At 46.2% G+C, this 24,518-nt stretch overlaps 1 protein-coding gene across 1 annotated transcript in view; it reads left to right on the top strand.

Annotated features, from left to right (window-relative positions):
- The window catches only part of CPN1 (carboxypeptidase N subunit 1), a 78,484-nt gene extending 64,154 nt beyond the window's left edge, over nucleotides 1-14,330 (top strand). Inside the window, exons 7-9 of the mRNA XM_068258732.1 lie at nucleotides 4,481-4,580; nucleotides 8,390-8,508; nucleotides 10,311-14,330. Of these exons, the coding sequence (XP_068114833.1) occupies nucleotides 4,481-4,580; nucleotides 8,390-8,508; nucleotides 10,311-10,445 (354 nt within the window). The 3' untranslated portion in view covers nucleotides 10,446-14,330. The remainder of the gene's footprint in view (nucleotides 1-4,480; nucleotides 4,581-8,389; nucleotides 8,509-10,310) is intronic.
- The last annotated feature ends 10,188 nt before the right edge of the window (nucleotides 14,331-24,518 follow it).

Raw genomic sequence — 24,518 nt, 5'->3', positions numbered from 1 at the left:
TGGATAAAAGTATTAGAAGCTGAGGATCAGCAAGACAGCCAGGAAACTGGTATATTTTAAAAGTAAATAAATATGGCAGCCTCCATATCCCTCTCAGTTCTGGTGTCCTTTAACACTTTAAAGGACAACTGTAGTGAAAGGTATATGGAGGCTGCCATATTTACTTCCTTTTAAGGAATACTAATTGCCTGGCTTCTCTGCTGATCCTATGCCTCTAATACTTTTAGCCATAGCCCCTGAACAAGCATGCAGCAGATCAGGTGTTTCTGACATTATTGTCAGATCTGACAAGATTAGCTGCATGCTTGTTTCTGGTGTGATTCAGCCATGACTGCAGCCAAAAAGAGAAGCAGCAGAGCTGCCAGGCAACTGGTGTTGTTTAAAAGCAAATAAATATGGCAGCCTCCATATACCTCTCACTACAGCTGTCCTTTAAACTTAAAGTGGATCTGAACTCTTGCTCAGGACAGAAGGAAAACAGAGAGAGATAAACCCTGTATGCATTTAGGGCTGGTGCACACCGAGCGGCTTTTTGGGCGTTTTCAGATCCGCTTGCGGCTGCGGATCTGCTTGGTCAATGTATCTCAATGGGGTGGTGCACACCAGAGCGGCAGGCGTTTTGCAGAAACGAAAAATGCCTGGGTGAGGCATTTTTTGGATTTCGGATGCGTTTCTGCCTCAATGTTAAGTATAGGAAAAACGCAAACCGCTCTGAAAAACGCCTGTTCAGAGCGGTTTTGCAGGCGTTTTTGTTACAGAAGCTGTTCAGTAACAGCTTTACTGTAACAATATATGAAATCTACTATACTGAAAACCGCAGCAGCAATCCGCAAAACGCTAGCAAAACGCCTCATAAAAATAAAAAAAAGCGTTTAAAAATCTGCTAGCATTTTGCGGATCTGCTAGCGGGTTTTGGTGTGCACCAGCCCTTAGAGAGTTTAGACTGTCTAATTCCTACTCATCTGTGACCAATAACCAGTGCAATTTGATCTCTCAGCTGTGACAGCTGGCTGCCTCAGCAGAGCAGATAATTTGTAAACACAGGATGGTAACAAGATGTCTGCTTCCATAAAAGCAGGAAGTAGACACACAGCAGATTTATTGCAGGATTTGTATCCGCTGTAACAAATGTTTTCTTGTAAAGGTTAAAATGCTTTAAAGAGGCACTTTGGCAAAAAAAATGTAAAATTTTAAATACTGTATATGCAAACATAGACAGAAGAAAAAAATGTACCATACATCTTATTTGTCAGATTTCTACTACCTACTGTAAGTGACAGCAACATAGGAGAAAAGTAATTTATGGCTCATTTTACTCTGGAAGAAATGTACTTCTTATTTGTCTGTTTGCACATATTTTAAATTTAAAAATTTTTCGCCATAGGGCCCCTTTAACTCGTTGCAGAAAATGACTGGAGTATGTATATTGGCGTTGATGACGGTTAGATTATGAAGCTGACTTTGGTAGCACCACTTTTCAGTTGTAAAGCGCGGAATCCTCTTTCTATCCCCCGTTACGCTGTTTTGGCATTGGCCTGCTCCCATCAATTAACACGATGGAGGCTGGTGGAAGTCGGAGTTCTTCCAGTCAATGGCCTCTTTGATGGCGGTGGTCTCATATGAGGATACACGTGTGAACCACAAGTGTTACAGGGCAGCCAGCCGAGCAGGGGAGATGGATGGAGGAAAAGCAGAACACTCAGCGCACACATTACACACCCGACCGCGCTCCAGGCTACGCAAGCTGCACACACTGCGCACTTTGTTGGCCGCCGCTCGTATGGCGGAAGGTCAGTAAACACGCCGCAGAGCAGGAGATACGTCTCGTCTTACAGACGCGGCGTACAGGAATAACCCCCTCTGTACTGTTGTACCGCCCGGGAATTGTGGGTAATCAAACACAGGTCAGCATGAAAGCCGATATCTCGCCATATATTTTCTCACACATGTTATTTTAAGGCAGCCGTTCGATAGACACGTTTCTGCAGCGGATTTCCTAGAAAAAAGAACATTTGTGTTCTTCTGTAACCCCCCCCAGTCTATATTTATTCTAGGGAACATTGCGATGGTCACATCAGGCCCGGCCTCAGCTAAACTCGCAATCCTGCGTCTCGGTCGGCTGTACTCACAGTGACACAGCAGTTTTGGCTGGAAGCTGATGATCCTTCTAGGAAGCTGAACCATTCCTGATGGTACGAGGGGTTGCTGATAAGTTCCAGAAAGAAGACCGACAGAGTTATGAAATAAAACGGTGGCAGGAAAAAAGGGCGCCGGCTGAAAGTGGACAAAAAGGGCGCCGCCGTAGACTTTAATGCAATTATCGTTAATACGGCAAAAAAAGCATGATAAAAGGGCGCATCAAAAAATTTTGTTAATAACATTATAACATTATAGTTTTTGAGGTAGTTATCATTTTAGAAGTTTACAACGTTGTAGTTTTTGTCATATTATTTTGTTAATAAGTACAGATTTTAAGTTTTCCAAAGGTATTATCGTTAATATATGTAACAGGGTGTTTATGCAGAGGGAGTGGTTAGGGTTAGGCATCACCAGGGAGAGTGGTTAGTGTTAGGCACCACCGGGGGAGTGGTTAGGGTTAGGCAACACCTAGGCGGCGATCAGTTTTAGGCACCACCGGAGGGAGGGGGGGTATTTAGGGTTAGGCACCACCAGGGGGGTGGTTAGGGTTAGGCACCACCGGGGTTGGGGGGGGGGGTTAGGCGCCACTAGGGGAGTGGTTAGTTTTAGGCACCACCAGGGGAGGGTTCTGTGTGAGGGTAGGGTTGGGTTAAGCAGTATTGACGAAAATCTTTACGACATTTAACGTTAATATTTATTCGTTATTATTCTTCGTTTGTTTTTTGCAACAGTAATTATCGTTAATAGAGCTTGACAACGATGATTTTCGTTAGCAAATTTCGTTAATACCTGGCGCCAAATTCGTTAATAATTTTTTCACGGCACCCTTTTTTCATGCACGCAATAAAACATTTATTTAACATAACCCTCCTCCCCCCACAAGACTGACGCACTTGGTACAGCATAGTCGCAGCTTTTCTAGATCCTTTCAAATAAAAGTAATTTGATTGGGCCTCAAACCAGCTCTCAGCTGCATGTGTGACACCAGAAATGTCCTCAAAACGTTGCCCATTCAGGTGTTTCTTAAAAGGAACCTGAGGTGTGAGACCTATGGAAGTTGCCATATTTATTTCCTTTTAAACAATACTGGTTGCCTGGCAGCCCTGCTGATCTATTTGGCAACAGCAGGGTCTGAATCGCACACCTGAAACAAGCATGCAGCTAATCTTGTCAGATTTCTGGGGAGGCCGCAAAGGCCAGTGCCTTGGGTGGCTGCAGCCCAAAGGGAAGGCCGGACATGGAACAGGGGTTGCTGCATATGGAGGAGGAGGCTGCAAATGGGGAACAACACATGGAAGAGGGTTGCTGCTGTTCAAATGAGCTGTACATGAAAGAGGGGCTTCTCTGCTGTTCATGGACGTTATATATGGATGAGGGGAGGGGTTACACATGGAACGGGGGAGGGGCTGCTGCACATGGAAGGGGAATGAGACTTCCAGCGATCGCAGTACTTCCGGGTGTCGTCGGGGATCTTAAAGATCTGATCCGCCGTGGCAATCTTTTCTCGTCGTGAAACGTAATCGTGCGCCTGTACCCACTTTGTGACATCACATAAACGACTGCTCGCCGCTCAGAAAATAGCTGGTCGTTGGGAAAATCGTTGGGAACATCGCCACGTGGGCAGGGCTGGATTTCCCATAAGGCACTGTAGGCATATGCCTAGAGGCGCCTGATGAAAGAAAGAAGGCTCACTCTGCTCCTTGAGTGCCTCCCTCTCTCCTCTATGCAACTTGATACTGAGGTTACCTCTTTCTACCTAACACTCTAAGGGGCACCTGTAGCTACCTATGATGGGCAAGGGAAGTAAGGGACAAGTGACAGCTGGGCCAGCCAGTTGGGTCGGAGGTTTGTAGGCTCATGGACGGCGAAGTCTAAGGTGCCAAGATATCTGTGCCTATAGACTCCTGTAATGTAAATCCAGGCCTGCACATTGGTACACAGCTTTAGAGGCAGGGGATCAGCAGGGCAGCTGAGCACAGTAGACACAAGCCCTTAGCTGTAGACCCTGAACAAGCATGCAGCAGATCAGGTGCTCCGACCGAAGTGTGACTAGGTAGATTAGCTGCATGCTTGTTTAAGGTGTGTGATTCAGACACTACTGATACCAGAATGATCAGCAGGACAGCCAGGGAACTGGTATTGTGTAACAGGAAATAAATATGGCATCCTCCATATCCCCCTCAGTTCAGTTTAATCTTGCGTGTTTAGACATATTGAGGCTGTGTTTTCCTGCAGATGACAGAGCATTTATAAACGAGAGGTCACCCTGACACAGCCAGTAATTACCGATCCCATTGAGCAAACACTGCTCCTCACTAACTGTTCTGGGTGTTCTGTCCAGGTACACAAAGGAATCAAAGGCATGGTGACCGATGAAAACAACAATGGTATCGCCAACGCCGTAATCTCTGTGGCTGGGATTAACCATAACATCTTCTCCGGTAAGTGATGAATTCCTCCTTTCCCATCTAACGTGTATCTCATGTATCTCATGTATAGTGCATGCTGCCGGGGGCCCTGTCCCAGAGGCACCAAAGTGCGCCCCTCCATCCCTCCCACCCCAGCCGTCACACACTGATTGCTATTACACTAAGAGGTGTCCCAGGAACCCCAACTCCTTAATCTCTAGTTATCTGGCTTGCAGTCACTGCCATGTATCCCCTTTTCTTATTTTTCTCTGCTTCAAACACAACAGGGGAATGATAGCTGAGTGAGTTGTGTGCCCCCTTCTACACTGCGCCCTGAGGCTGGAGCCTCTGTTGCCTCTGCCTCGGCCCAGCCCCCGGGCCCCTCCTACACTGCGCCCTGAGGCTGGAGCCTCTCTCGCCTCGGTCCCGCCCTGCGCCCCCTTCTACACTGCGCCCTGATGCTGGAGCCTCTCTCGCCTCTGCACCGCCCTGCGCCCCTCCTACACTGCTCCTGAGGCTGGAGCCTCTCTCGCCTCGGCCTAACCCTGCGCCCTCTCCTACACTGCGCCCTGAGACTGGAGCGTCTCTCCCCTCTGCCTTGGCCCCGCCCTGCACCCCCCTCCTACACTGCACCCTGAGGCTGGAGCCTCTCTCGCCTCGGCCCCGCCCTGTGCCCCCTCCTACACTGTACCCTGAGGCTGGAGCCTCTCTCGCCTCTGACTCGACCCGGCCCTGTCCTATGTTGTACAGATGCATACATCAAATAAGGGCGCCAGGAAAAAATAGTGCAGGGTATAGCCAAAATTTTATAATATTAGGATTGATTCACTAAGACAAATGGCATGCCTTATCAGAGATAACATGCCTTATCAGAGATAACACGCCTTGTCAGAGGTAACACGCCTTATCAGAGATAACACGCCTTATCAGAGGTAACATGCCTTATCAGAGATAACACGGCTTATCAGAGGTAACATGCCTTATCAGAGGTAACATGCCTTATCAGAGGTAACATGCCTTATCAGAGATAACATGCCTTATCAGAGATAACATGCCTTATCAGAGATAACACGCCTTATCAGAGGTAACATGCCTTATCAGAGATAACACGCCTTATCAGAGATAACACGGCTTATCAGAGGTAACATGCCTTATCAGAGATAACACGCCTTATCAGAGATAACACGGCTTATCAGAGGTAACATGCCTTATCAAAGTTAATGCACCTTATCAGAGTAGCATAGCGAGCGATACGAACCCGCAGGGGCTCAGGGCAGGATGAGTGGAACTCTCGTCATTGCCAATTAGCAGGTATAAGTTTTGTAGCCCTCGCTATGCTACTCGGATAAGGCGTGTTAACTCGGATAAGGCATGCTATTTGTCTTAGTGAATCAAGCCCATTGTCTACAACAATATTTTTTTTTTTTATCATTTCTTCATCTAATAAAATCGCAAAATATATTTTATTTTTTATTTTTTTATGCAGCGAGTGATCATTTCAGGCATAAATAATAAATAGATAATAACGCTTACCGTCACACGGGGATAAGGACCACCACGGCGGATTGGATCTTTCAGATCCCTGACGACTTCCGCACAAAGTACCGCGATCGCTTGAACTCTCGTTCACACCCATCTTGTGCCATTACATATCCCCCCCCCGAAGATTTATTTGCGAGCACTAGTCGTTGTTGGTACGTCGCTGGGATACATCTTCCTGGTCACAAGGTTAAAGGATACCCGAGGCGACATGTGACATGATGAGATAGACATGTGTAACTGATAAGAAATTCCCCTTTTTATCTCTTTCTTACCCTCAGAAGCCATTTTCTACCAGGAATGTGTTTTATAGTTTGAATTTCTTATCAGTGAGGGTCACACTGTAGTCACTTCCTGTCTGAGTCAGGAGTGAGTCAGCCACTTATATACCTGATATTTAACTCTTTCAGGCAGAGAAGGAAAAAAGGAACACAGCCTAGATATTTGTGTGCTAGGCACTGTACATACACATGTCTATCTCATCATGTCACATGTCACTTCGGGTATCCTTTAAAGTGTACCTAAGATTAGCATTAAAATATTCATACCTCCTTCCCCCTCCAGCCTGATCACTCTCACGACATCATCTTCTTCCTCTCCGGTTTCCTGCAATTGGCCCCAGAAAGTCCTCCGATGCAGGGCCAACAGCGCATGTTGCCTGGAGTGTTCTGCGCCTGCACAGTACTACTTGAAGTTGTAGTACACTCCCGGCAACAGAAACGAGTCAGGGGAGTGCGCCTGGCCAGACTGCGCATGCGCTGACTGGCCCCAACTGATGGATTTTCCAGGGCCAGTTGCGGGCGTATGGAGAGGAAAAAGAGGACGGAGTCAGAGCGATCAGGCTGGAGGGGGCTGGAGGAAGCCCCAGGTATGTGTATTTTAATGCTAATCCCCTATTTCAGGTTCACTTTAAAGGATACCCGAAGTGACATGTGACATGATGAGATAGACATGTGTATGTACAGTGTCTAGCACACAAATAACTAGGCGGTGTTCCTTTTTTTCTTTGTCTGCCTGAAAGAGTTAAATATCAGGTATGTAAGTGGCTGACTCAGTCCTGACTCAGACAGGAAGTGACTACAGTGTGACCCTCACTGATAAAAAATTCCAACTATAACACACTTTCCTAGCAGAAAATGGCTTCTGAGAGCAGGAAAGAGATAAAAGGGGTCAATAATAATACATTTTTAGCTCTGGCATACTTCAATGAATGTGTGATTTAAACATAAAATAAAACTGTGGAATATCTTAAAAAGTCATTTTTAGGAGATGGAAGATAGATACAATTGTTTATTTCATTAGTTAGCTAGAGCAATAGCTGTATTTGTGCTTAAGTGATGTTTGCTCATGATTTTTGTGGATTAGGGTCTCTCTGTCTTTTTTTTATAGTATTCATAACCGCAGAGAAAAATGTAAACTGTTGAAAAGGAAAAACTGTTGATATTGGTAGATTATGGATACAGCAAACACAAACCCTGGGTAATGAGAAGCATGTAGACATCATCATCACACCCATGTGACTAAGATGGGAGTGTCTCAGTGTGAGCCAGTTAAGGATTGGTGGCGGATTGGAGTCAGTTTCCTCATCTGTGTTCCAAAAGCCATGGCATTATTTCCAAACTTTTGTTTTTTATGTCTACTTAAAGGAACACTATCAAACCAAGTGTTCTACAGTAAAATAGTAATGTACACATAATGTCTACGTAGCTGTGTAAACATTTTCCTACTTTTCATGTTATATATCAGAGGCAAAAGCTTTAATTCATAGTGTGTAGATTTTAGGTACGTTTGGAAAGTCTCATTTGCAGAGGTGAAGCTCTGCAGTCTGAAATGCTAAGAACCACATAATATTGAAGCAGAGTTATATGAAAAAGCCTGTCAGGTGTCATGTTTCACACACACAATTACAAATGTTTATGTTGCACTTGCACATAAGTTACATTTCCTCTGCTCTCTGCAAACACTTCAGTCAGAGACACAGGACACAGGACTTTCTTTCGCACACACGGGAATAACAGATGCACTGTGAGGGAATTCCCCCCTCCCCTCATGACTCACTCTGCCGTCAGATTAGAGCAGACTGCCCTCAGAAAAGTGTGAAAGGAATTAGATATAAGCATTCTAATGTATACGCCAGTACTTAGCAGCACTTCCCAAACATGTCCTTTCTCAATTGAAAAAAACATGTTAATTGATGGTGTTGCTTTAATGTAGTATAATTTTCTATAAGGTGCATGTCAAAAAAAATGTGCTGGAAATTGGGGTTTAAATACATTTTGATAGTTCCCCGTTTTCCCCCGCAGGTGAAGGAGGAGATTACTTCCGCTTGTTATTACCCGAAACGTACACGGTAACAGCATCAGCGAAGGGCTACTACCCCAAGGTTGCTACAGTCACCGTCGGGCCGGACGCAGCCACAGTGGTAAGTTATGGCCATGAAATCCATTTAGTTGACCCAATGCATCACTGAGTTGGAAGTTGATTAGCTGACTAGGGTGGAGATAGCAGTTGTTCATTCGCCATTAGATAGTTGTTTTTCAGTCACCATTTAGTCATGTCTGACTCTTTACGACCCCATGGACCTTTTTTATTAAAATAGTTTATTTTCACTGCAGAGAGAAGTATAAGCTTCCTTATATCTGGTCATCAGCAAAGGCAAATGTAATTATTGTTGGCTGAAGCTCTCTGAGGAATGTGTCTTCACTCTGCCCCCTCCCCCCTCCCTCTGCTGCATAGACCCATCACCCTGGCAACAACTGAATCACTTCAGCAGAAAAGGAGGGTGGCAAAGTGAAGACACAGGCACAGGGAGATTCTTGCCTTTGCCGATGACCAGAGATAAGCAAGCTTCTACTACTCTCTGCAGTCAGGGAATACTTTCAAATGTAGATTTGTAGAATCTTTGTAGAAATGCTTTCAAATGTAGAGTAGTTACTGAAATTTTAGTTTTGGGAGTATAATCTCACTTTAACCCTTTCCCTGACAATATTTAACTAACTCTGCCTTTTCCTTAAAGTTCACCTGAGACGAAAGTCAACTCATGAAGGGAAAATGAAGGCACAGTACCTGGCACCAAATGTAGCAGGGCAGACACACCGGAGGTGGGAACCAAGAGCGTGCACATCCAGAACGCAGCTTGAAATTCAATGTTGTAGAAAGGAAGGAAGGAGGCACCGCTTCTTTTGAAATCCCTTTATTCCGGTGGGGAGAAATGCAGGTACATAGCAGTGGGGGCAACAGATGCCTGACAGCTGTTTCGCTGGTTTAAACCAGCTTCTTCAGAGGCAGATTGCCTCTGAAGAAGCTGGTTTAAACCAGCGAAACAGCTGTCAGGCATCTGTCGCCCCCACTGCTATGTACCTGCATTTCTCCCCACCGGAATAAAGGGATTTCAAAAGAAGCGGTGCCTCCTTCCTTCCTTTCTACAACATTGAAAGTCAACTCATGTTTTATACTCACCTTGGGCTTCCTCCACCCCCCTTGAGGCCGCTTGGTCACTTGCCATCTTCCTGAGCCACTCCTGTCCCCTGTATTAACTACTGCGTAGGCGCAGAATGCTCCCGGCTACAGTAGCGTGACAGGAGAGCATGCGCGGCTCGGACAGAATTCCGGGCCGTCCAGCGGGGGACAGGAGCGGACCGGGGAGACAGGGAGGGACGCTAACAGATCATACAAACTATCATTAGGCGCAACCTAATTTGATTTCATTACCTATCCCTAACCAAAACCCCTACACTAGCCCAAGAGTGACATGGAAGACCTTACAGTCACCTCCAGTGACCTCAGTACACTCAGTTCTGCGAGAATGGAGAACTCGGACAATAATGTCCTCCGATGATTATGCTTAAATGTTTATATAAACTAACCAGAGGCAGTGATAGTTTCTCTAGCGTATAAGCCAGAAGTGGTCTATTCCTACCCCATTTTGTTGCCTTTATTTCAGCTAGTTTCCATAATCCCTTAGAAGCCCTCAAAAAGTCAATAACATGTTCTTCTTTAAGCTCGGAGACCTCTTGGAGCAGTTGCCTCATTATGTTTAGCTTTCAGCAGATTTATTTTGGTTTTGAACATTACCCTGGCATATGCTTCATATGAAATCCATGTAGACCCCGAGGCAAAAAGTAGCAACTTTAGCTGAAGAAAGTTCTTAGCTCGTAGTAGGAGAAGACCGCTTGGTTTTATTGAAGGCACGTGTGATTACCTATATGTCTTTCTTGTTGACAGCTTGACTTTCAGCTGAAGAAGGAGAAGTGTTCCAGTTCTAGTTCCAAGGAGAAGATGCCATCCCGTCACCACAACTCCAAGAACCACATCAAAAAGGTGGTCCCTCGGGCGGCAGAAAGGAGGCAGGGGAGATGAGATGACCCTACGGGTCATACGGTCGTCGACCTCAGACTTGGCAAACAACTGCTCTTCCCATTTTGTCCTCTACTCTTCAGGATCTACTCAGAAGCATGATCTAACTGATATGGACTTAAGAAGCCAGTAGACAAATTCAAAGCATATGACCGATAATAATAATAATATGCAGTTTTATGGTAAGTATTTTCTTACATGTTGAGTATTTAAGTACAAAAAAATTATTAGAGAATACTTTTAAAGTCTTTTATTATTCAGACAGCCAGTTTTGTTTTGACCACCATGGAAGGGTTCTCCCGGTTCCCTTTGATTCTCAGCAAAACTGCATCATAGAAGCATATTTCTAGGAATTTATACTTATGAAGACCTGCCCCAGTAAATCCCCGATTAGCACATAAATAGAGGGTTTTTTTTTTGGTTTTTTTTTTCAAATCAGGAACATGATATTCCCTATCCTAAGAGCTACTTGATTGTGGGATGAGGTGCTCTATCTTTCTGCACACTTCTGGAGTTGGGGCACGTCTATCCTTTAGCCTTACACAGCACCTCTCTGCTGCTCACCCACCCTCCTGCAGGACCCTATGATTGGAGGTGTGGCTTGGTCTGTTACTCACCCACCCTCCTGCAGGACCCTATGATTGGAGGTGTGGCTTGGTCTGTTACTCACCTTCCCTTCTGCAGGACCCTATGATTGGAGGTGTGGCTTGGTCTGTTCTCACCTTCCCTTCTGCAGGACCCTATGATTGGAGGTGTGGCTTGGTCTGTTCTCACCTTCCCTTCTGCAGGACCCTATGATTGGAGGTGTAGCCTGGTCTGTTACTCACCTTCCCTTCTGCAGGACCCTATGATTGGAGGTGTGGCTTGGTCTGTTCTCACCTTCCCTTCTGCAGGACCCTATGATTGGAGGTGTAGCCTGGTCTGTTACTCACCTTCCCTTCTGCAGGACCCTATGATTGGAGGTGTGGCTTGGTCTGTTCTCACCTTCCCTTCTGCAGGACCCTATGATTGGAGGTGTAGCCTGGTCTGTTACTCACCTTCCCTTCTGCAGGACCCTATGATTGGAGGTGTGGCTTGGTCTGTTCTCACCTTCCCTTCTGCAGGACCCTATGATTGGAGGTGTAGCCTGGTCTGTTACTCACCTTCCCTTCTGCAGGACCCTATGATTGGAGGTGTGGCTTGGTCTGTTCTCACCTTCCCTTCTGCAGGACCCTATGATTGGAGGTGTAGCCTGGTCTGTTACTCACCTTCCCTTCTTCGATACCCTAAAAGAATAATGGTATGACGAAAGAAGAGATGTGTGGTTGGACAGCTGAACTCCTTGAGAGTGCGGGATGTATTCTAGCAGTCAATAGAACGGAACAGCCCAGCCTGAGGTCACATGACTGTAGACTTTTAATTAAACTGACTTTCAAATCTTAAAAATATTCTGCTATTTATGTGCTGTTCAATATAAAATAAAGGTAGAGGGCAGGTCTTCCTAAAAATTCCTAAATTTCAGTTTAAAGAGACTGTCATGAATGGACATTTATAAGAATCAGATTTCCTGCTCTTAAATTGTAATCACACAGTTAAATTTTACTAGCGAGACACAACTGTTTCCCCCGGTATATTTTTGCAGTCTGTACGATCGAGGTTTGATAATTGCATACATATTCCAGTCATACTTCGAGGGTGCTGCCAGTTATACAAGGAAAACAAATCAAGAAGGCGGGGTGGAAATGTTCACAGCCTGCTAGCCTCACCACATGCACACAATGGGGGGTGGATATACTGGGACTTTAGGGTTCTGTGAGGACCCCAGCATAGTAAATTGTACTTTTGTTGAGAGAACAATAAGATATCCTATATCAAAGAGTTACCAGCAGGGGTAGAATTTAGCAAGGAGCACTGACCTCAGCAGGCAGTACAATAAACAGCCTTACTGGGGTCCTTCCACCGTGACTGAGGCTGATGACTGTAAAAAAATATAGTTAAATAATATCACTAGTGTCAGTTAAGGCTAGTAAAATTTACCTGGTTGATCAATTCGAGAGTGAAGATTCCGTTTTTTTATAAATGCATTTTTGTGAGTGGTTCTCTTAAAATGGGGAAAGGACTAGATTATCTTCCTTGTTGTTTGGCTGATTGGCTGTACCACCTGCCTGTTAGCTGCAGCAGCCAATCGTAAAGCTGAGTGGAGGTAGAGTTCTGTCACATGCACAGTTGCCTAAACGTGGCTTCCACCTGTTTCAAGAGACATTTGGGAGGTCCATCAACTGTGGAAGGATCATCTAAAAAAAAAAAACCAACTTCAGCCAAAACAAATGTTACTTTCAAGTGTTTAGAACATAATTATTGTACGTTTTATAAGCTAGGCCTGAGATCAGGGATGACGTAACCTTGGTGCTGCCTCAGGGCCCAACATACCGACCTATGACCTTCTGTGTTCTGGAGAAATGGTTGTCTTAGTCTTCTAGTGTCGAACTGCATTCCTTGAGGGCCATATCCATGCCAGTGTTTAGGATGGACTGAGGAATGGAGAAATGTGTTCTACTTGATGGGCTACACCTTTCCTGATTCAGTCCTATCAATTGTTTTGAGCTGTGCCAAAATGTGTGAGGATCTTGGCCCTTGAGAACTTGAGTTCCACATTTCTGTCTTAGTTGTACAATTCAAAGTAGTATTGAGGAACAGAAACACAAGTCATACCAAAGACTATTCCGTAATGTCAATGCTGCAAGGACTATTCCATTTCCATGAATGTCCAACCCACCCCCTTACACTGGCCATGCGGCCAGCACAACCAAGGACAAAAACATGCAGGCTGGGTACTTATGGACTGCAGTAGAGGGCACCTGATGTACTTGCTTCACGCGTATGGCTATGCCACAAAATGTTCTTGTGGAAAATTGAGGTCATAAGAGATTGATGAATTATTTCCCTTTGTCTGTTTTCAACTTCTTTAAACTAGGAAAGTTAGGGAGAACCTGAGAACAATCTAAAGACAAAAATGACATACTTACCTCAGGAGAGGAAAGCCTCTGGATCCTGCACAGGATTCCCATGTCCCCCTGGAGACCACCGCTGCTGCCCGGGACCCCTTTAGCACTTTTCTCCGTGCACGAGTGCGGGCGTACTGCACCTGCGCATGCGCAAAACAGCGACACCTGCAGGGGGTCCATGCTCGGCAATGGTGGGGGCCTGGAGGACACCTGGGGAAGCCTTCTTAGGTAATTATCTAATTTTTGACATTTTTTTTTCATTATTCGTAGTTACTTCTCTGTAAAGAGAGACAATTCAGAAGATTTATACATTAACCCCATTGCTTGAAGCCACTTATTCCAAAACACACATTTTTATTAATATAATTGGGCATTCTTTCAGTATCCTTAAATGTACGTACCTTAAAGTGAGCCTGAGGTGGAAATAAACGCATGCGATAAACAATTGTATCTATCCTCCTATTTTTTGGCCCTACCACCTGCCTGTTAGCTGCAGCAGCCAATCAAAAAGTTGTGAGGTAAAGTTCTGTCACATGCACAGTTGCCAAAACTTGGCTTTCCCTATCACCTCCATTACTAGGTACTACTTGTGGATTTGGCAATATTTTCAGGGGTGTTTTTGTTATCTTGACTACAAGTATCCAGAGCTGCTGGTAACAGTCTCTCTGACGAGACGCGAGTCCATCCAATCCTGTGCGGCGTCTCAGTCAGTCACACAGCCATACGCTGAGCTCCGCCCACACGTTTTATACATTTACGTATAACTGCTGACTCATTGCATTGTCGCTTTTTATCTCCAATGATTTTCTTTTCATTCTGTACAAAAAAAAAAAAACAATGTGTGTAATTCACAAAGCATTCCAAAAGATTATTAATAAAATTCTATTGTGTTTTTTTAATTTAACTTTGTGCTTTGTTGTTTGTTTTTTGTTGACTGTTAATATTGATTTGATAGTACACACAATTAAGGACAAATTAAAATGGGGTAGTCAACAGATAATCATTTAACCACTTCACCCCTAAGGCTAGTTACACACCAGGACGTTGCGTTTAGGGGACGTTATAGGGCACATAACGTGCCCCTAACGCAAGGCCTGGTGCTCTCTGGTGTGGACGTTGGAGTGAGCCGCGTTCTGCAGCTCACTCTGGCGTCCGTGATGCTGTGATGCGTACTCTTGGACGCATGCGGCATCACGTGGTCCCGCCAGGCCAATCGCCGCACAGAGCGGCCGCTCCAGGAAGTAAACACTGCACGTCACTGAGTGCAGTGAATATTATTTAGCCATGTGCCCGGCCGCTCTCCCCTCCTCTCCAACATGACTGTGCATGTGCAAACAGTCTAACGCGGCTTAGCCGCATAGAACGCACAGCATGCAGCACTTTGCTGCGTTACAATGTAACGCAACGTGTGCAGTGTGAACAGCCCACTTGTGTTACATTGCTGTGCGTTGGGGGAGCGTTACAGGCTGCACTAACGTGCGCCTGTAATGTCCCTGTGTGCAAGAAGCCTAAGAGGGTTTTCCCCTTAAACACCAGAGCAATTTTCACATTTTATCACTGTGCCAATTCATTCTCCAATAACTTTATCACTACTTATCACACTGAAATAATCTATACATTGTTTAAGGTTTTGTAACGTGCAGTGCATGCAGATTTGCACTGAATGCAGAATGTCACTTAATGTAGAAATACTGAAGACCAAACCGGGGATAAGGTGAAATAAAGTAAAGGTTTATTTACCAAGTGCCAGATATATATACAGGTGAAAATGCAATCGGCGTATGAACATACATACAAGCGTATTCAAGTAACTGTACAAAATAGCAATACGACTGCAAACAACTGGCAATACGATTGTAGGCAAATGTCTTGCAATCAGACATACAACAACCCAAATATAATATATACAGTGTGCACACAGTGAACCCCGGACCCTGTCTAAACTAAGCTAACTAACTAATATATACAATAATATACATTCAGGCATAGTACATAATGCAGCAGGCAATTAAAACGTCATACAAGCCGAGATCAGATACCAGGAAGCCAAGCAGATACAATCGATAAACAACAGAATAGTCAAGCAAGCCAAAATCATACACCAGGGAGTCAAACAATCAGGTAACAGGGATCAGGAAACAGGTAACAGGAGCAGTGACCAGAACACAGGCTCTTGGGCTATCCACATCAATGAACTAGCAACAGTATTCTGTTGTAGCTGGACTTATATACTCTGCAGGATGGTCATGTGACCTCTTCCAAGGCTGCAGAGACACAGTTCTTGAATACAGAGACCTCTGCTGGTGGGCAGAGGGAACTTCAGGAGGAATGTAAAATGTTCTTGAAATGAGAGGGGACATCTGCTGGTGAACAGAGGAAGTCTATATAGCTCACAAACGTCACCAGCAGGAACAGATCGTTTTCTTTTGGTGGTACTTTTTGCTACGAATTATTTTATTCTATTTGCATTTTAAAGTGAATAAAAAGTTAAAAAAATAATTTGCAGCTAGTATAGTTTTAAAATTAAATATGTTACTATAATTAAAACCCACACATTTTATTTACTCATTTGTCCCTGTTATTACACCATTTAAATGATGTCCCTATCACAATGTGTGGCGACAATATTCTATTTGGAAATAAAGGTGTATTTTTTTCCATTATGTGTTTTTAGGTACTCTAAGAAATAATGTAAGCCCTTATTTGCAAAAAGTAACAGTAATACATCCTTGTAGCATACGTATTTTAAAAGCCAACTCCCTAACTTAACAATTTATGTATTGCCTTTTAAATTGCGTCACTTTATTTTTTACTAGCTGGTGGCCCGGCGTTGCCCAGGTATGTATTTGGCTGGTGTTGTCTGGCCCACTTTTCCTAACCCTAACACACAATTATGCAATTACTCAATGACCAAGTGTGTGAGCTTTGCGGTCTTTGGCATCAATAATTTGCATTGAAATGAAACAAATCTGATTGGCTGTGACTCCACCCCCTTTTCTGAATTTGAACCCCAGTCACCCAATGACCACTTGTACCAGGTTTGAGGCTTGTGCCAATAACAGTGCAAGAATGGCAGCAATTAAATATTCCTCTTGAAAATCAATAGGTGATGAATTTCCTGAATATTAATCCCAGTCACCCAGTGACCAACTGTGCAAAGTTTGAGAACCCTGCCATTAACAGTGTAAGAGTGGCTGCAGTTTACATGTTCCCAGGGAAATTTGCATTTGTCTCCGCCCACTTTTTTGGTTATGGGGATACAAAGTATCCTATATATTATTCCAGGTAATGTACTATGTGTGCCAAATTTCATTCACATCCGTTCAGCCATTGTTGTGTGATCGAGTAACAAACATCCAAACGTCCAAACGTTTGCATTTATAATATTAGTGATTTTTTTTTACAATTGTATTATATGGGGGCAGGGAGAGCGCATAATTAACCACTTCCCTACCACGCTATTTTGTGCTGATCTGTGCTGCGTGGGCTCTCCAGCCCGCAGCACCGATCAGCTAGCAGCCAGGCCGATCAGACTTCCCCCCTTTTTTCCCCACTAGGGGGATGTCCTGCTGGGGGGGTCTGATCGCCGCCGGCTGCTTGCGCTTGCGGGGGGGGGGCTCTTCAAAGCCCCCCTCCGCAGCGCTTCCTGGCCTCCTTCCCTCCCTCTCCCTCCCCCTGTGAGCGGCCAGGACGGATTTCCGTCCTGCGCCTGATGGGATAGGCTTTAGCCTATCAGATGCCGGTGATCCCCGGCCAATCAGAGGCCAGGGATCGCCGATCTCCTCTACGGCGCTGCCGTATGCATGTAAACACCGGGGAAGGTCTTCCCCGTGTGTTTACATTTACCCTGCGAGCCGCCGATCGGCTCGTAGGGTGTTCACGGAGACACCCTCCGGGAACTGACATGGAACGGCCGCTCATACGAGCGGCCGTTTCCATGGAATACACTTCAGGATTCAGGGGCTTGTATGTACGCTCCGAGAATCCGGAAGTGGTTAATTAACCACTTTACCCCCAGCGGTACGAATTTCTCCGCCCCTTTTTTCCCTCCTAAAAAACCAGGGACGGAGAAATCCGTACCTTCCGCGCTACCGCCGCTGTACGCGCTCCCGCCGCTCGTGCACGCGCACCCACCGCTCGTGCACGTCGCCGCCCGCTCGCCCGGAGATCAATGAACGGGAAAATCCATTCCCGTTTGTTGATCTAGCCCCCGCAATGATCTGCTGCTTCTTTCAGAAACAGCGAGATCATTGTGTGTCTCCCAGCCTCCTCCTGCTTCCTGTAAGCGTCCTTCCGGACGCTTACAGGTCGCATGTAAACAAACACTCTGTGGCCATCTTGTGGCCAAATAGTAAACTACACCCTAAAAGCATTTTACATATACAAACATTACATTTACACAATAAATTAACTCATTACCTCCCACACTCCCCAATTTTTTTTTTTTTTTTTGTAATTAAAAAAAAAAAAATACAATAAAAAAAAAAAACATAAATAGTTACCTTAGGGACTGAACTTTTTAAATATTTATGTCAAGAGGGTATAACACTGTTACTTTATAAACTGCGGGCTTGTAATTAGGGATGGATGCAAAACTGAAAAAAATGCACCTTTATTTCCAAATAAAATATTGTCGCCAAACATTGTGATAGGGACATAATTTAAATGGTTTTATAACCGGGACATATGGGTTAATACATTTCATGGGTTTTAATTACAGTAGCATGCTTTATTTAAAAACTATAATGGCCGAAAACTGAAAAATAATAATTTTTTTCCCACATTTTTTCCTATTTCCCCATTAAAACACATTTAGAATAAAATAATTCTTGGCATAATGTCCCACCTAAAGAAAGCCTAATTGGTGGCGAAAAAAACAAGATATAGTTCATTTCATTGGGATAAGTAATAATAAAGTTATAGACGAATGAATGGAAGGAGCGCTGAAACGTGAAAATTGCTCTGGTGGTCAGGGGGTAAAACCCCTCAGTGGTGAAGTGGTTAATTATGTGAACAGTCACAGTCAGACTGAGGCCTGTATAGTCACTAGGGATGGATGCAAATAAATCTGAGCTCGATAATGGACCAATCAAATCCTGCCAAGGTACATCCATTATTGGTATCTAATTGACCATCCCTTATAGGCACCAGCCAGGGGTGCTGCTAAGGGTTTTGGTGATCAAGGCACAATTTGTGCCCCCACTCAGAGGCCCCTTCTCTTGTAATAATGGGTAACCACAGGTGCCCTTCCCCCTCCCAAAATAGGTAGCCCTCCAGTCAGTAGCGGATGAAGCCATTGATGGGCCCCTGTGCAGAATAAATTAAGTGGGCCCTATGTGAGTGGGCGTGGTCATAACAGATCGTGGTTGGATCCAAACAATGCCAATAAGATAAAAGTACATGAACCTAGGTCACATTCTGTAGGCACTGAACCCAGGTCACATTCTGTAGGCACTGAACCCAGGTCACATTCTGTAGGCACTGAACCCAGGTCACATTCTGTAGGCACTGAACCTAGGTCACATTCTGTAGGCACTGAACCTAGGTCACATTCTGTAGGCACTGAACCTAGGTCACATTCTGTAGGCACTGAACCTAGGTCACATTCTGTGGGCACTGAACCCAGGTCACATTCTGTAGGCACTGTATTACTGTAGCACATATTTGAAACTTGTATATGACTGGGGCACAAGTTATTGTCACTGTTTCTCTTGAGTTTCAGAGAGAAATCCATGGAAAAAAGCCTAGAGGATAATCAGTCCCTAACTGGTGGTAAAACTTGCACTGGGGCCCATCGCTCCTTAGCTACACCCAGGCCCGGATTTACCTATAGGCACAGATATCCTGGCACCTTAGACTCCGCCCTCCATGAACATACAAACTTTACCAAACTGCACTGGAAGTGTGCTGGCTGTCCCAGCTGTCACTTCTCCCTTACTTGTCATAGGTAGCTACAGGTGTTCCCTAGCATTAGGTAGCCAGAAGTACCCTCAGGGGAGATCTCATCAGTGGATTGCCAAGAGCAGGGTGAGTAATCTCTCATTTACGCTCTGCCCTGGACTCTGCATAGGGAAGGAGGGAGGGAGGCGCTCAGGGAGGGGAATAAGCCACCTTTTCACCATCAGGAGCCCGTAGGCACATGCCTACAGTGCCTTAGGGCAAATCTGGCCCTGGCTATGCCACTGCAGAGGTCTATGACAAATCTGACAAGATTAGCCGCTTGCTTGTTTCAGGAGTGTGATTTAGACACTACTGCAGCCAAATACACTCACATAAAGGATTATTAGGAACACCATACTAATACTCACTTCCACAATCAGTACGAGAGGCTCCTTCTCTGGACAGCTTTAAAAAAAGGCTAAAAACTCACCTCTTTTCTTGAGCCTTTGAGACTGCATAATGCAGGGTGACAGCGCTTTGAGTCCCCAGGGAGAAAAGCTCTATATAAATATTGTTATACGGTGTTTGACCCCCTTTCGCTTTCAGAACTGCCTTAATTTTTGGGATGCACATCCAGGGCATGAAGCTCCCGTTCCATCACATCCCAATGATGCTGTATTGGGTTGAGATCTGGTGACTGTGGGGGCAATTTTAGTACAATGAACTCATTGTCATGTTCAAGAAACCCATTAGAAATGATTTGAGCTTTGTGACATGGTGCATTATCCTGCTGGAAGTAGCCATCAGAGGATGGGGACATGGTGGTCATGAAGGGATGGACATGGTCAGAAACAATGCTCAGGTAGCCCGTGGCATTTAAACGATGCCCAATTGGCACTATGGGGCCTAAAGTGTGCCAAGAAAACATTCCCCACACCATTACACCACCACCACCAGCCTGCACAGAGGTAACAAGGCATGATGGATCCATGTTCTCATTCTGCTTACGCCAAATTCTGACTAATTTTTCCAGTCTTCAACTGTCCAATTTTAGTGAGCTCATGCAAATTGTAGCCTCTTTTTCCTATTTGTAGTGGAGATGAGTGGTACCTGGTGGGGTCTTCTGTTGTAGCCCATCCGCCTCAAGGTTGTGCGCGTTGTGGCTTCACAAATGCTTTGCTGCATACCTCGGTTGTAATGAGTGGTTATTTCAGTCAACGTTGCTCTTCTATCAGCTTGAATCAGTCGGCCCATTCTCCACTGACCTCTAGCATCAACAAGGCATTTTCACCCACAGGACTGCAGCATACTGGATGTTTTTCCCTTTTCACACCATTCTTTGTAAACCCTAGAAATGGTTGTGCGTGAAAATCCCAGTAACTGAGCAGATTGTGAAATACTCAGACCGGCCCGTCTGGCACCAACAACCATGCCACGCTCAAAATTGCTTAAAGAGAACCTGTACTGAGTAAAAATATTTAAAATAAACACATGAGGTAACTTCAAATGAACATTACAGAGTTACCTTGCCATCAGTTCCTCTCAGAAGCTCACCATTTTCTTCTGACAATAATCCCATCCAGTTCTGACAATATTTTGTCAGAACTGAAATATATCAGTTGCTGTCAGTAAAATATCAGTTGCTGTCAGTTATAGCTGAGAGGAAAACTGATGTACCAGGTAATGTCCATGTTTCCCTATGGCTCAAGTGGGCGATGTTACAGTTTAACTGTGTGCTGACCAGAAAGCTGTTATGGGTAATGGCTATTTTCAAAATGGAGGACGGAAAATTCCCTTGATCATAGTGAACAAACAGGACACGGGAGAGGAGAAAGACACTGAGGAGTAGACTACATGGAAGGGAAGTATGACTTGTGTATGCTTATTTTGACTTTTATTTTCAGTACAGGTTTTCTTTAAATCACCTTTCTTTCCCATTCTGACATTCAGTTTGGAGTTCAGGAGATTGTCTTGACCAGGACCACACCCCTAAATACATTGAAGCAACTGCCATGTGATTGGTTGATTAGATAACTGCATTAATGAGAAATTGAACAGGTGTTCCTAATAATCCTTTAGGTGAGCGTAGATAAGCAGGACAGCCAGGCAACTGGTATTGTTTAAAAGGAAATAAATATGGCAGCCTTCATATCACTCTCACCTTGGGTTGCTTTTAAATGAGATATATGATTTAGATGTGAATCTAGAACTGCCTTGCTCTTCCCCAGGGGCGGCAGGATCTCCGCATGCCGGCGGTATCAGTGTGTAATGACCCAGGGCCGGGCCGAGGCATAGGCTGGAGAGGCTCCAGCCTCAGGGCGCAGCGTAGGAGGGGGCGCACAATTCATTCAGCTGTCATTCCTAATTGTGTATGAAGCAGAAAGAAATAAGAAAAGGGGATACATAGCAGTGACTGCAAGCCAGATAACTAGATATTAAGGTGTTGGGGAGGTTGTGGGCCCTGTGGCGCCTCTTAGTCTAATAGCAATCAGTGAGTGACAGCTGGGGTGGCAGGGATGGAGGGGCGCACTTTGGTGTCTCAGCCTTGGGTGCTGGAGGACCTTGTCCCTGCTCTGTAATGACCCCTCTTACATTGCTGCCGGAGTAGGGTTCTTGTGATGTTTGTATTGTGGGCTCTGCACTGTTTATCTTCAGAGCATTTCACATAAAAAACCTGCTAACTGCTCTCCCCATTCCAGTAAGTGCGTCTCTCTGCAGCCCGGCGGCCACAAGTAAAGTGGTAACATGATCTGCGCGTTCGCATCCAGCATATCCTCTGTAATTAGGGCCACACTTGGTGGAGACTTGCGGCGTGGCGTGTCCTTACCCACGTGTGCACGGTTTAACTCATTCAGTGCTGGGGTAAAAGCTCTGCCTGTAATGTCAAAAGCAGTTTTAGAACAACCAATGTGCTTATTTATTTGACACATTTTCTATAGAGAAGCAGAGTTCTGTACAAACAGTACACAGTTCAGACATAAATGAACTATATAACTATATAACCTAAAAATATGATACTTACCTAGGCCGAGGGAAGTCTCTGGATAGTCCAGAATTCCTGTGTCCTCCGTGCCCCCACCGCCTCTAGCCACGACCCTCATCTGTGGGCCAGGGGCTTATCTACCAAATGGGGTGGGGACTCTCTGGCAACCTGCACTGGGGGTGGGGACTCTCTGGCTGTCTACACTGGGGGTGGGGACTCTCTGGCTGTCTACACTGGAGGTGGGGGGGGGGGGCTCTCTGGCTACCTATACTGGGGGTGGGGACTCTCTGGCTGCCTACACTGGGGGTGGTGGTCTCTGGCTGCCTACACTGGGGGTGGGGACTCTCTGGCAGCCTGCACTGGGGGTGGGGACTCTCTGGCTGTCTACACTGGGGGTGGGGACTCTCTGGCTTCCTACACTGGGGGTGGGGACTCTCTGGCAGCCTGCACTGGGGGTGGGGACTCTCTGGCTGCCTACACTGGGGGTGGGGACTCTCTGGCAGCCTGCACTGAGGGTGGGGACTTTCTAGCTGTCTACACCGGAGGTGGGGGGCTCTCTGGCCACCTACACTGGGGGTAGGTGCTCTCTGGTTACCTGCACTGGGGGTGGGGACTCTCTGGCTGCCTACCCTGGGGGTGGGTGCTCTCCGGTTACCTGCACTGGGGGTCAGGGACGGATCTAGACCAAGTTGCCCCAAGTTGCGCCTGGGGCAAGGTCAGGTTTTGGCGCCTAAACTGCCATTCCCCATCCAAATTTTGCCGCCTTTTTAAGAATTCAACAAACTGCGCCTGGGGCAAGAGACCCGCTTGCCCCCCCCTAGATCCGTCCCTGCTGGGGGTGGGGACTCTCTGGCTGTCTACACTGGGGGTGGGGGTCTCTGGCTGCCTACACTGGGGGTGGGGACTCTCTGGCTGTCTACACTGAGGGTGGGGGTCTCTGGCAGCCTGCACTGGGGGTGGGGACTCTCTGGCTGTCTACACTGGGGGTGGGGACTCTCTGGCTGCCTACCCTGGGGGTGGGGGCTCTCTGGTTACCTGCACTGGTGGTGGGGACTCTCTGGCTGTCTACACTGGGGGTGGGGACTCTCTGGCTACCTACACTGGGGGTGGGGACTCTCTGGCTGCCTACCCCAGGGGTGGGTGCTCTCCGGTTACCTGCACTGGGGGTGGGGGGTCTCTGGCTGCCTACACTGGGGGTGGGGACTCTCTATCTGCCTACACTGGGAGTGGGGGTCTCTGGCTGCCTACACTGGGGATGGGGACTCTATGGCTGTCTACACTGGGGGTGGGGACTCTCTGGCTGCCTACCCTGGGGGTGGGGGCTCTCTGGCTACTTACACTGGTGATAGGGGCTGCATCTTGCTAATTCTGTTGCTCCTTTGGCTACAGGGCTGGTTCTCTCATGAAGCAAGATGAAACATTTGCATCAGGCACAGAGATTACAGGGGCAGCATGTTTGTACTGTGTTTACACTAACAGCATGCAGTCAGAGTAGGGGGAGAGCGAGGTGAAGAGGTCATCATTGGGGAAAAGCAGCTTGTTGTGCTGTGTGAGGAGTCTGGCAGTGAGTGAGGAGGGGGGAGGCAGGAGAGCATCATTGGGGAAAAACAGCTTGTTGTGCTGTGTGAGGAGTCTGACAGTGAGTGAGGAGGGGGGGGGGGCAGGAGAGCATCATTGGTAAAAAGCAGCATGTTGTGCTGTGTGAGGAGTGTGACAGTGAGTGAGGAGGGGGGAGGCAGGAGAGCATCATTGGGGAAAAGCAGCTTGTGGTGCTGTGTGAGGAGTCTGACAGTAAGTGAGGAGGGGGGAGGCAGGAGAGCATCATTGGGGAAAAGCAGCTTGTAGTGCTGTGTGAGGAGTGTGACAGTGAGTGAGGAGGGGGGGGGGGGGCAGTAGAGCATCATTGGGGAAAAGCAGCTTGTTGTGCTGTGTGAGGAGTCTGACAGTGAGTGAGGAGGGGGGAGGCAGGAGAGCATCATTGGGGAAAAGCAGCTTGTAGTGCTGTGTGAGGAGTCTGACAGTGAGTGAGGAGGGGGGAGGCAAGAGAGCATCATTGGGGAAAAGCATCTTGTTGTGCTGTGTGAGGAGGATGACAGTGAGTGAGGAGAGGGGAGGCAGGAGAAAATCATTGGGGGGAAAGGCAGCATGTTGTGCAGTGTAAGGAGTCTGACAGTGAGTGAGGAGGGGGGAGGCAGGAGAGCAGCATTGGGGTAAAGCAGCTTGTTGTGC

This window comes from Hyperolius riggenbachi, chromosome 10, assembly GCF_040937935.1.
Source record: "Hyperolius riggenbachi isolate aHypRig1 chromosome 10, aHypRig1.pri, whole genome shotgun sequence".
NCBI lineage: Eukaryota > Metazoa > Chordata > Amphibia > Anura > Hyperoliidae > Hyperolius > Hyperolius riggenbachi.
This window is presented reverse-complemented; position numbering and strand designations above follow the sequence as displayed.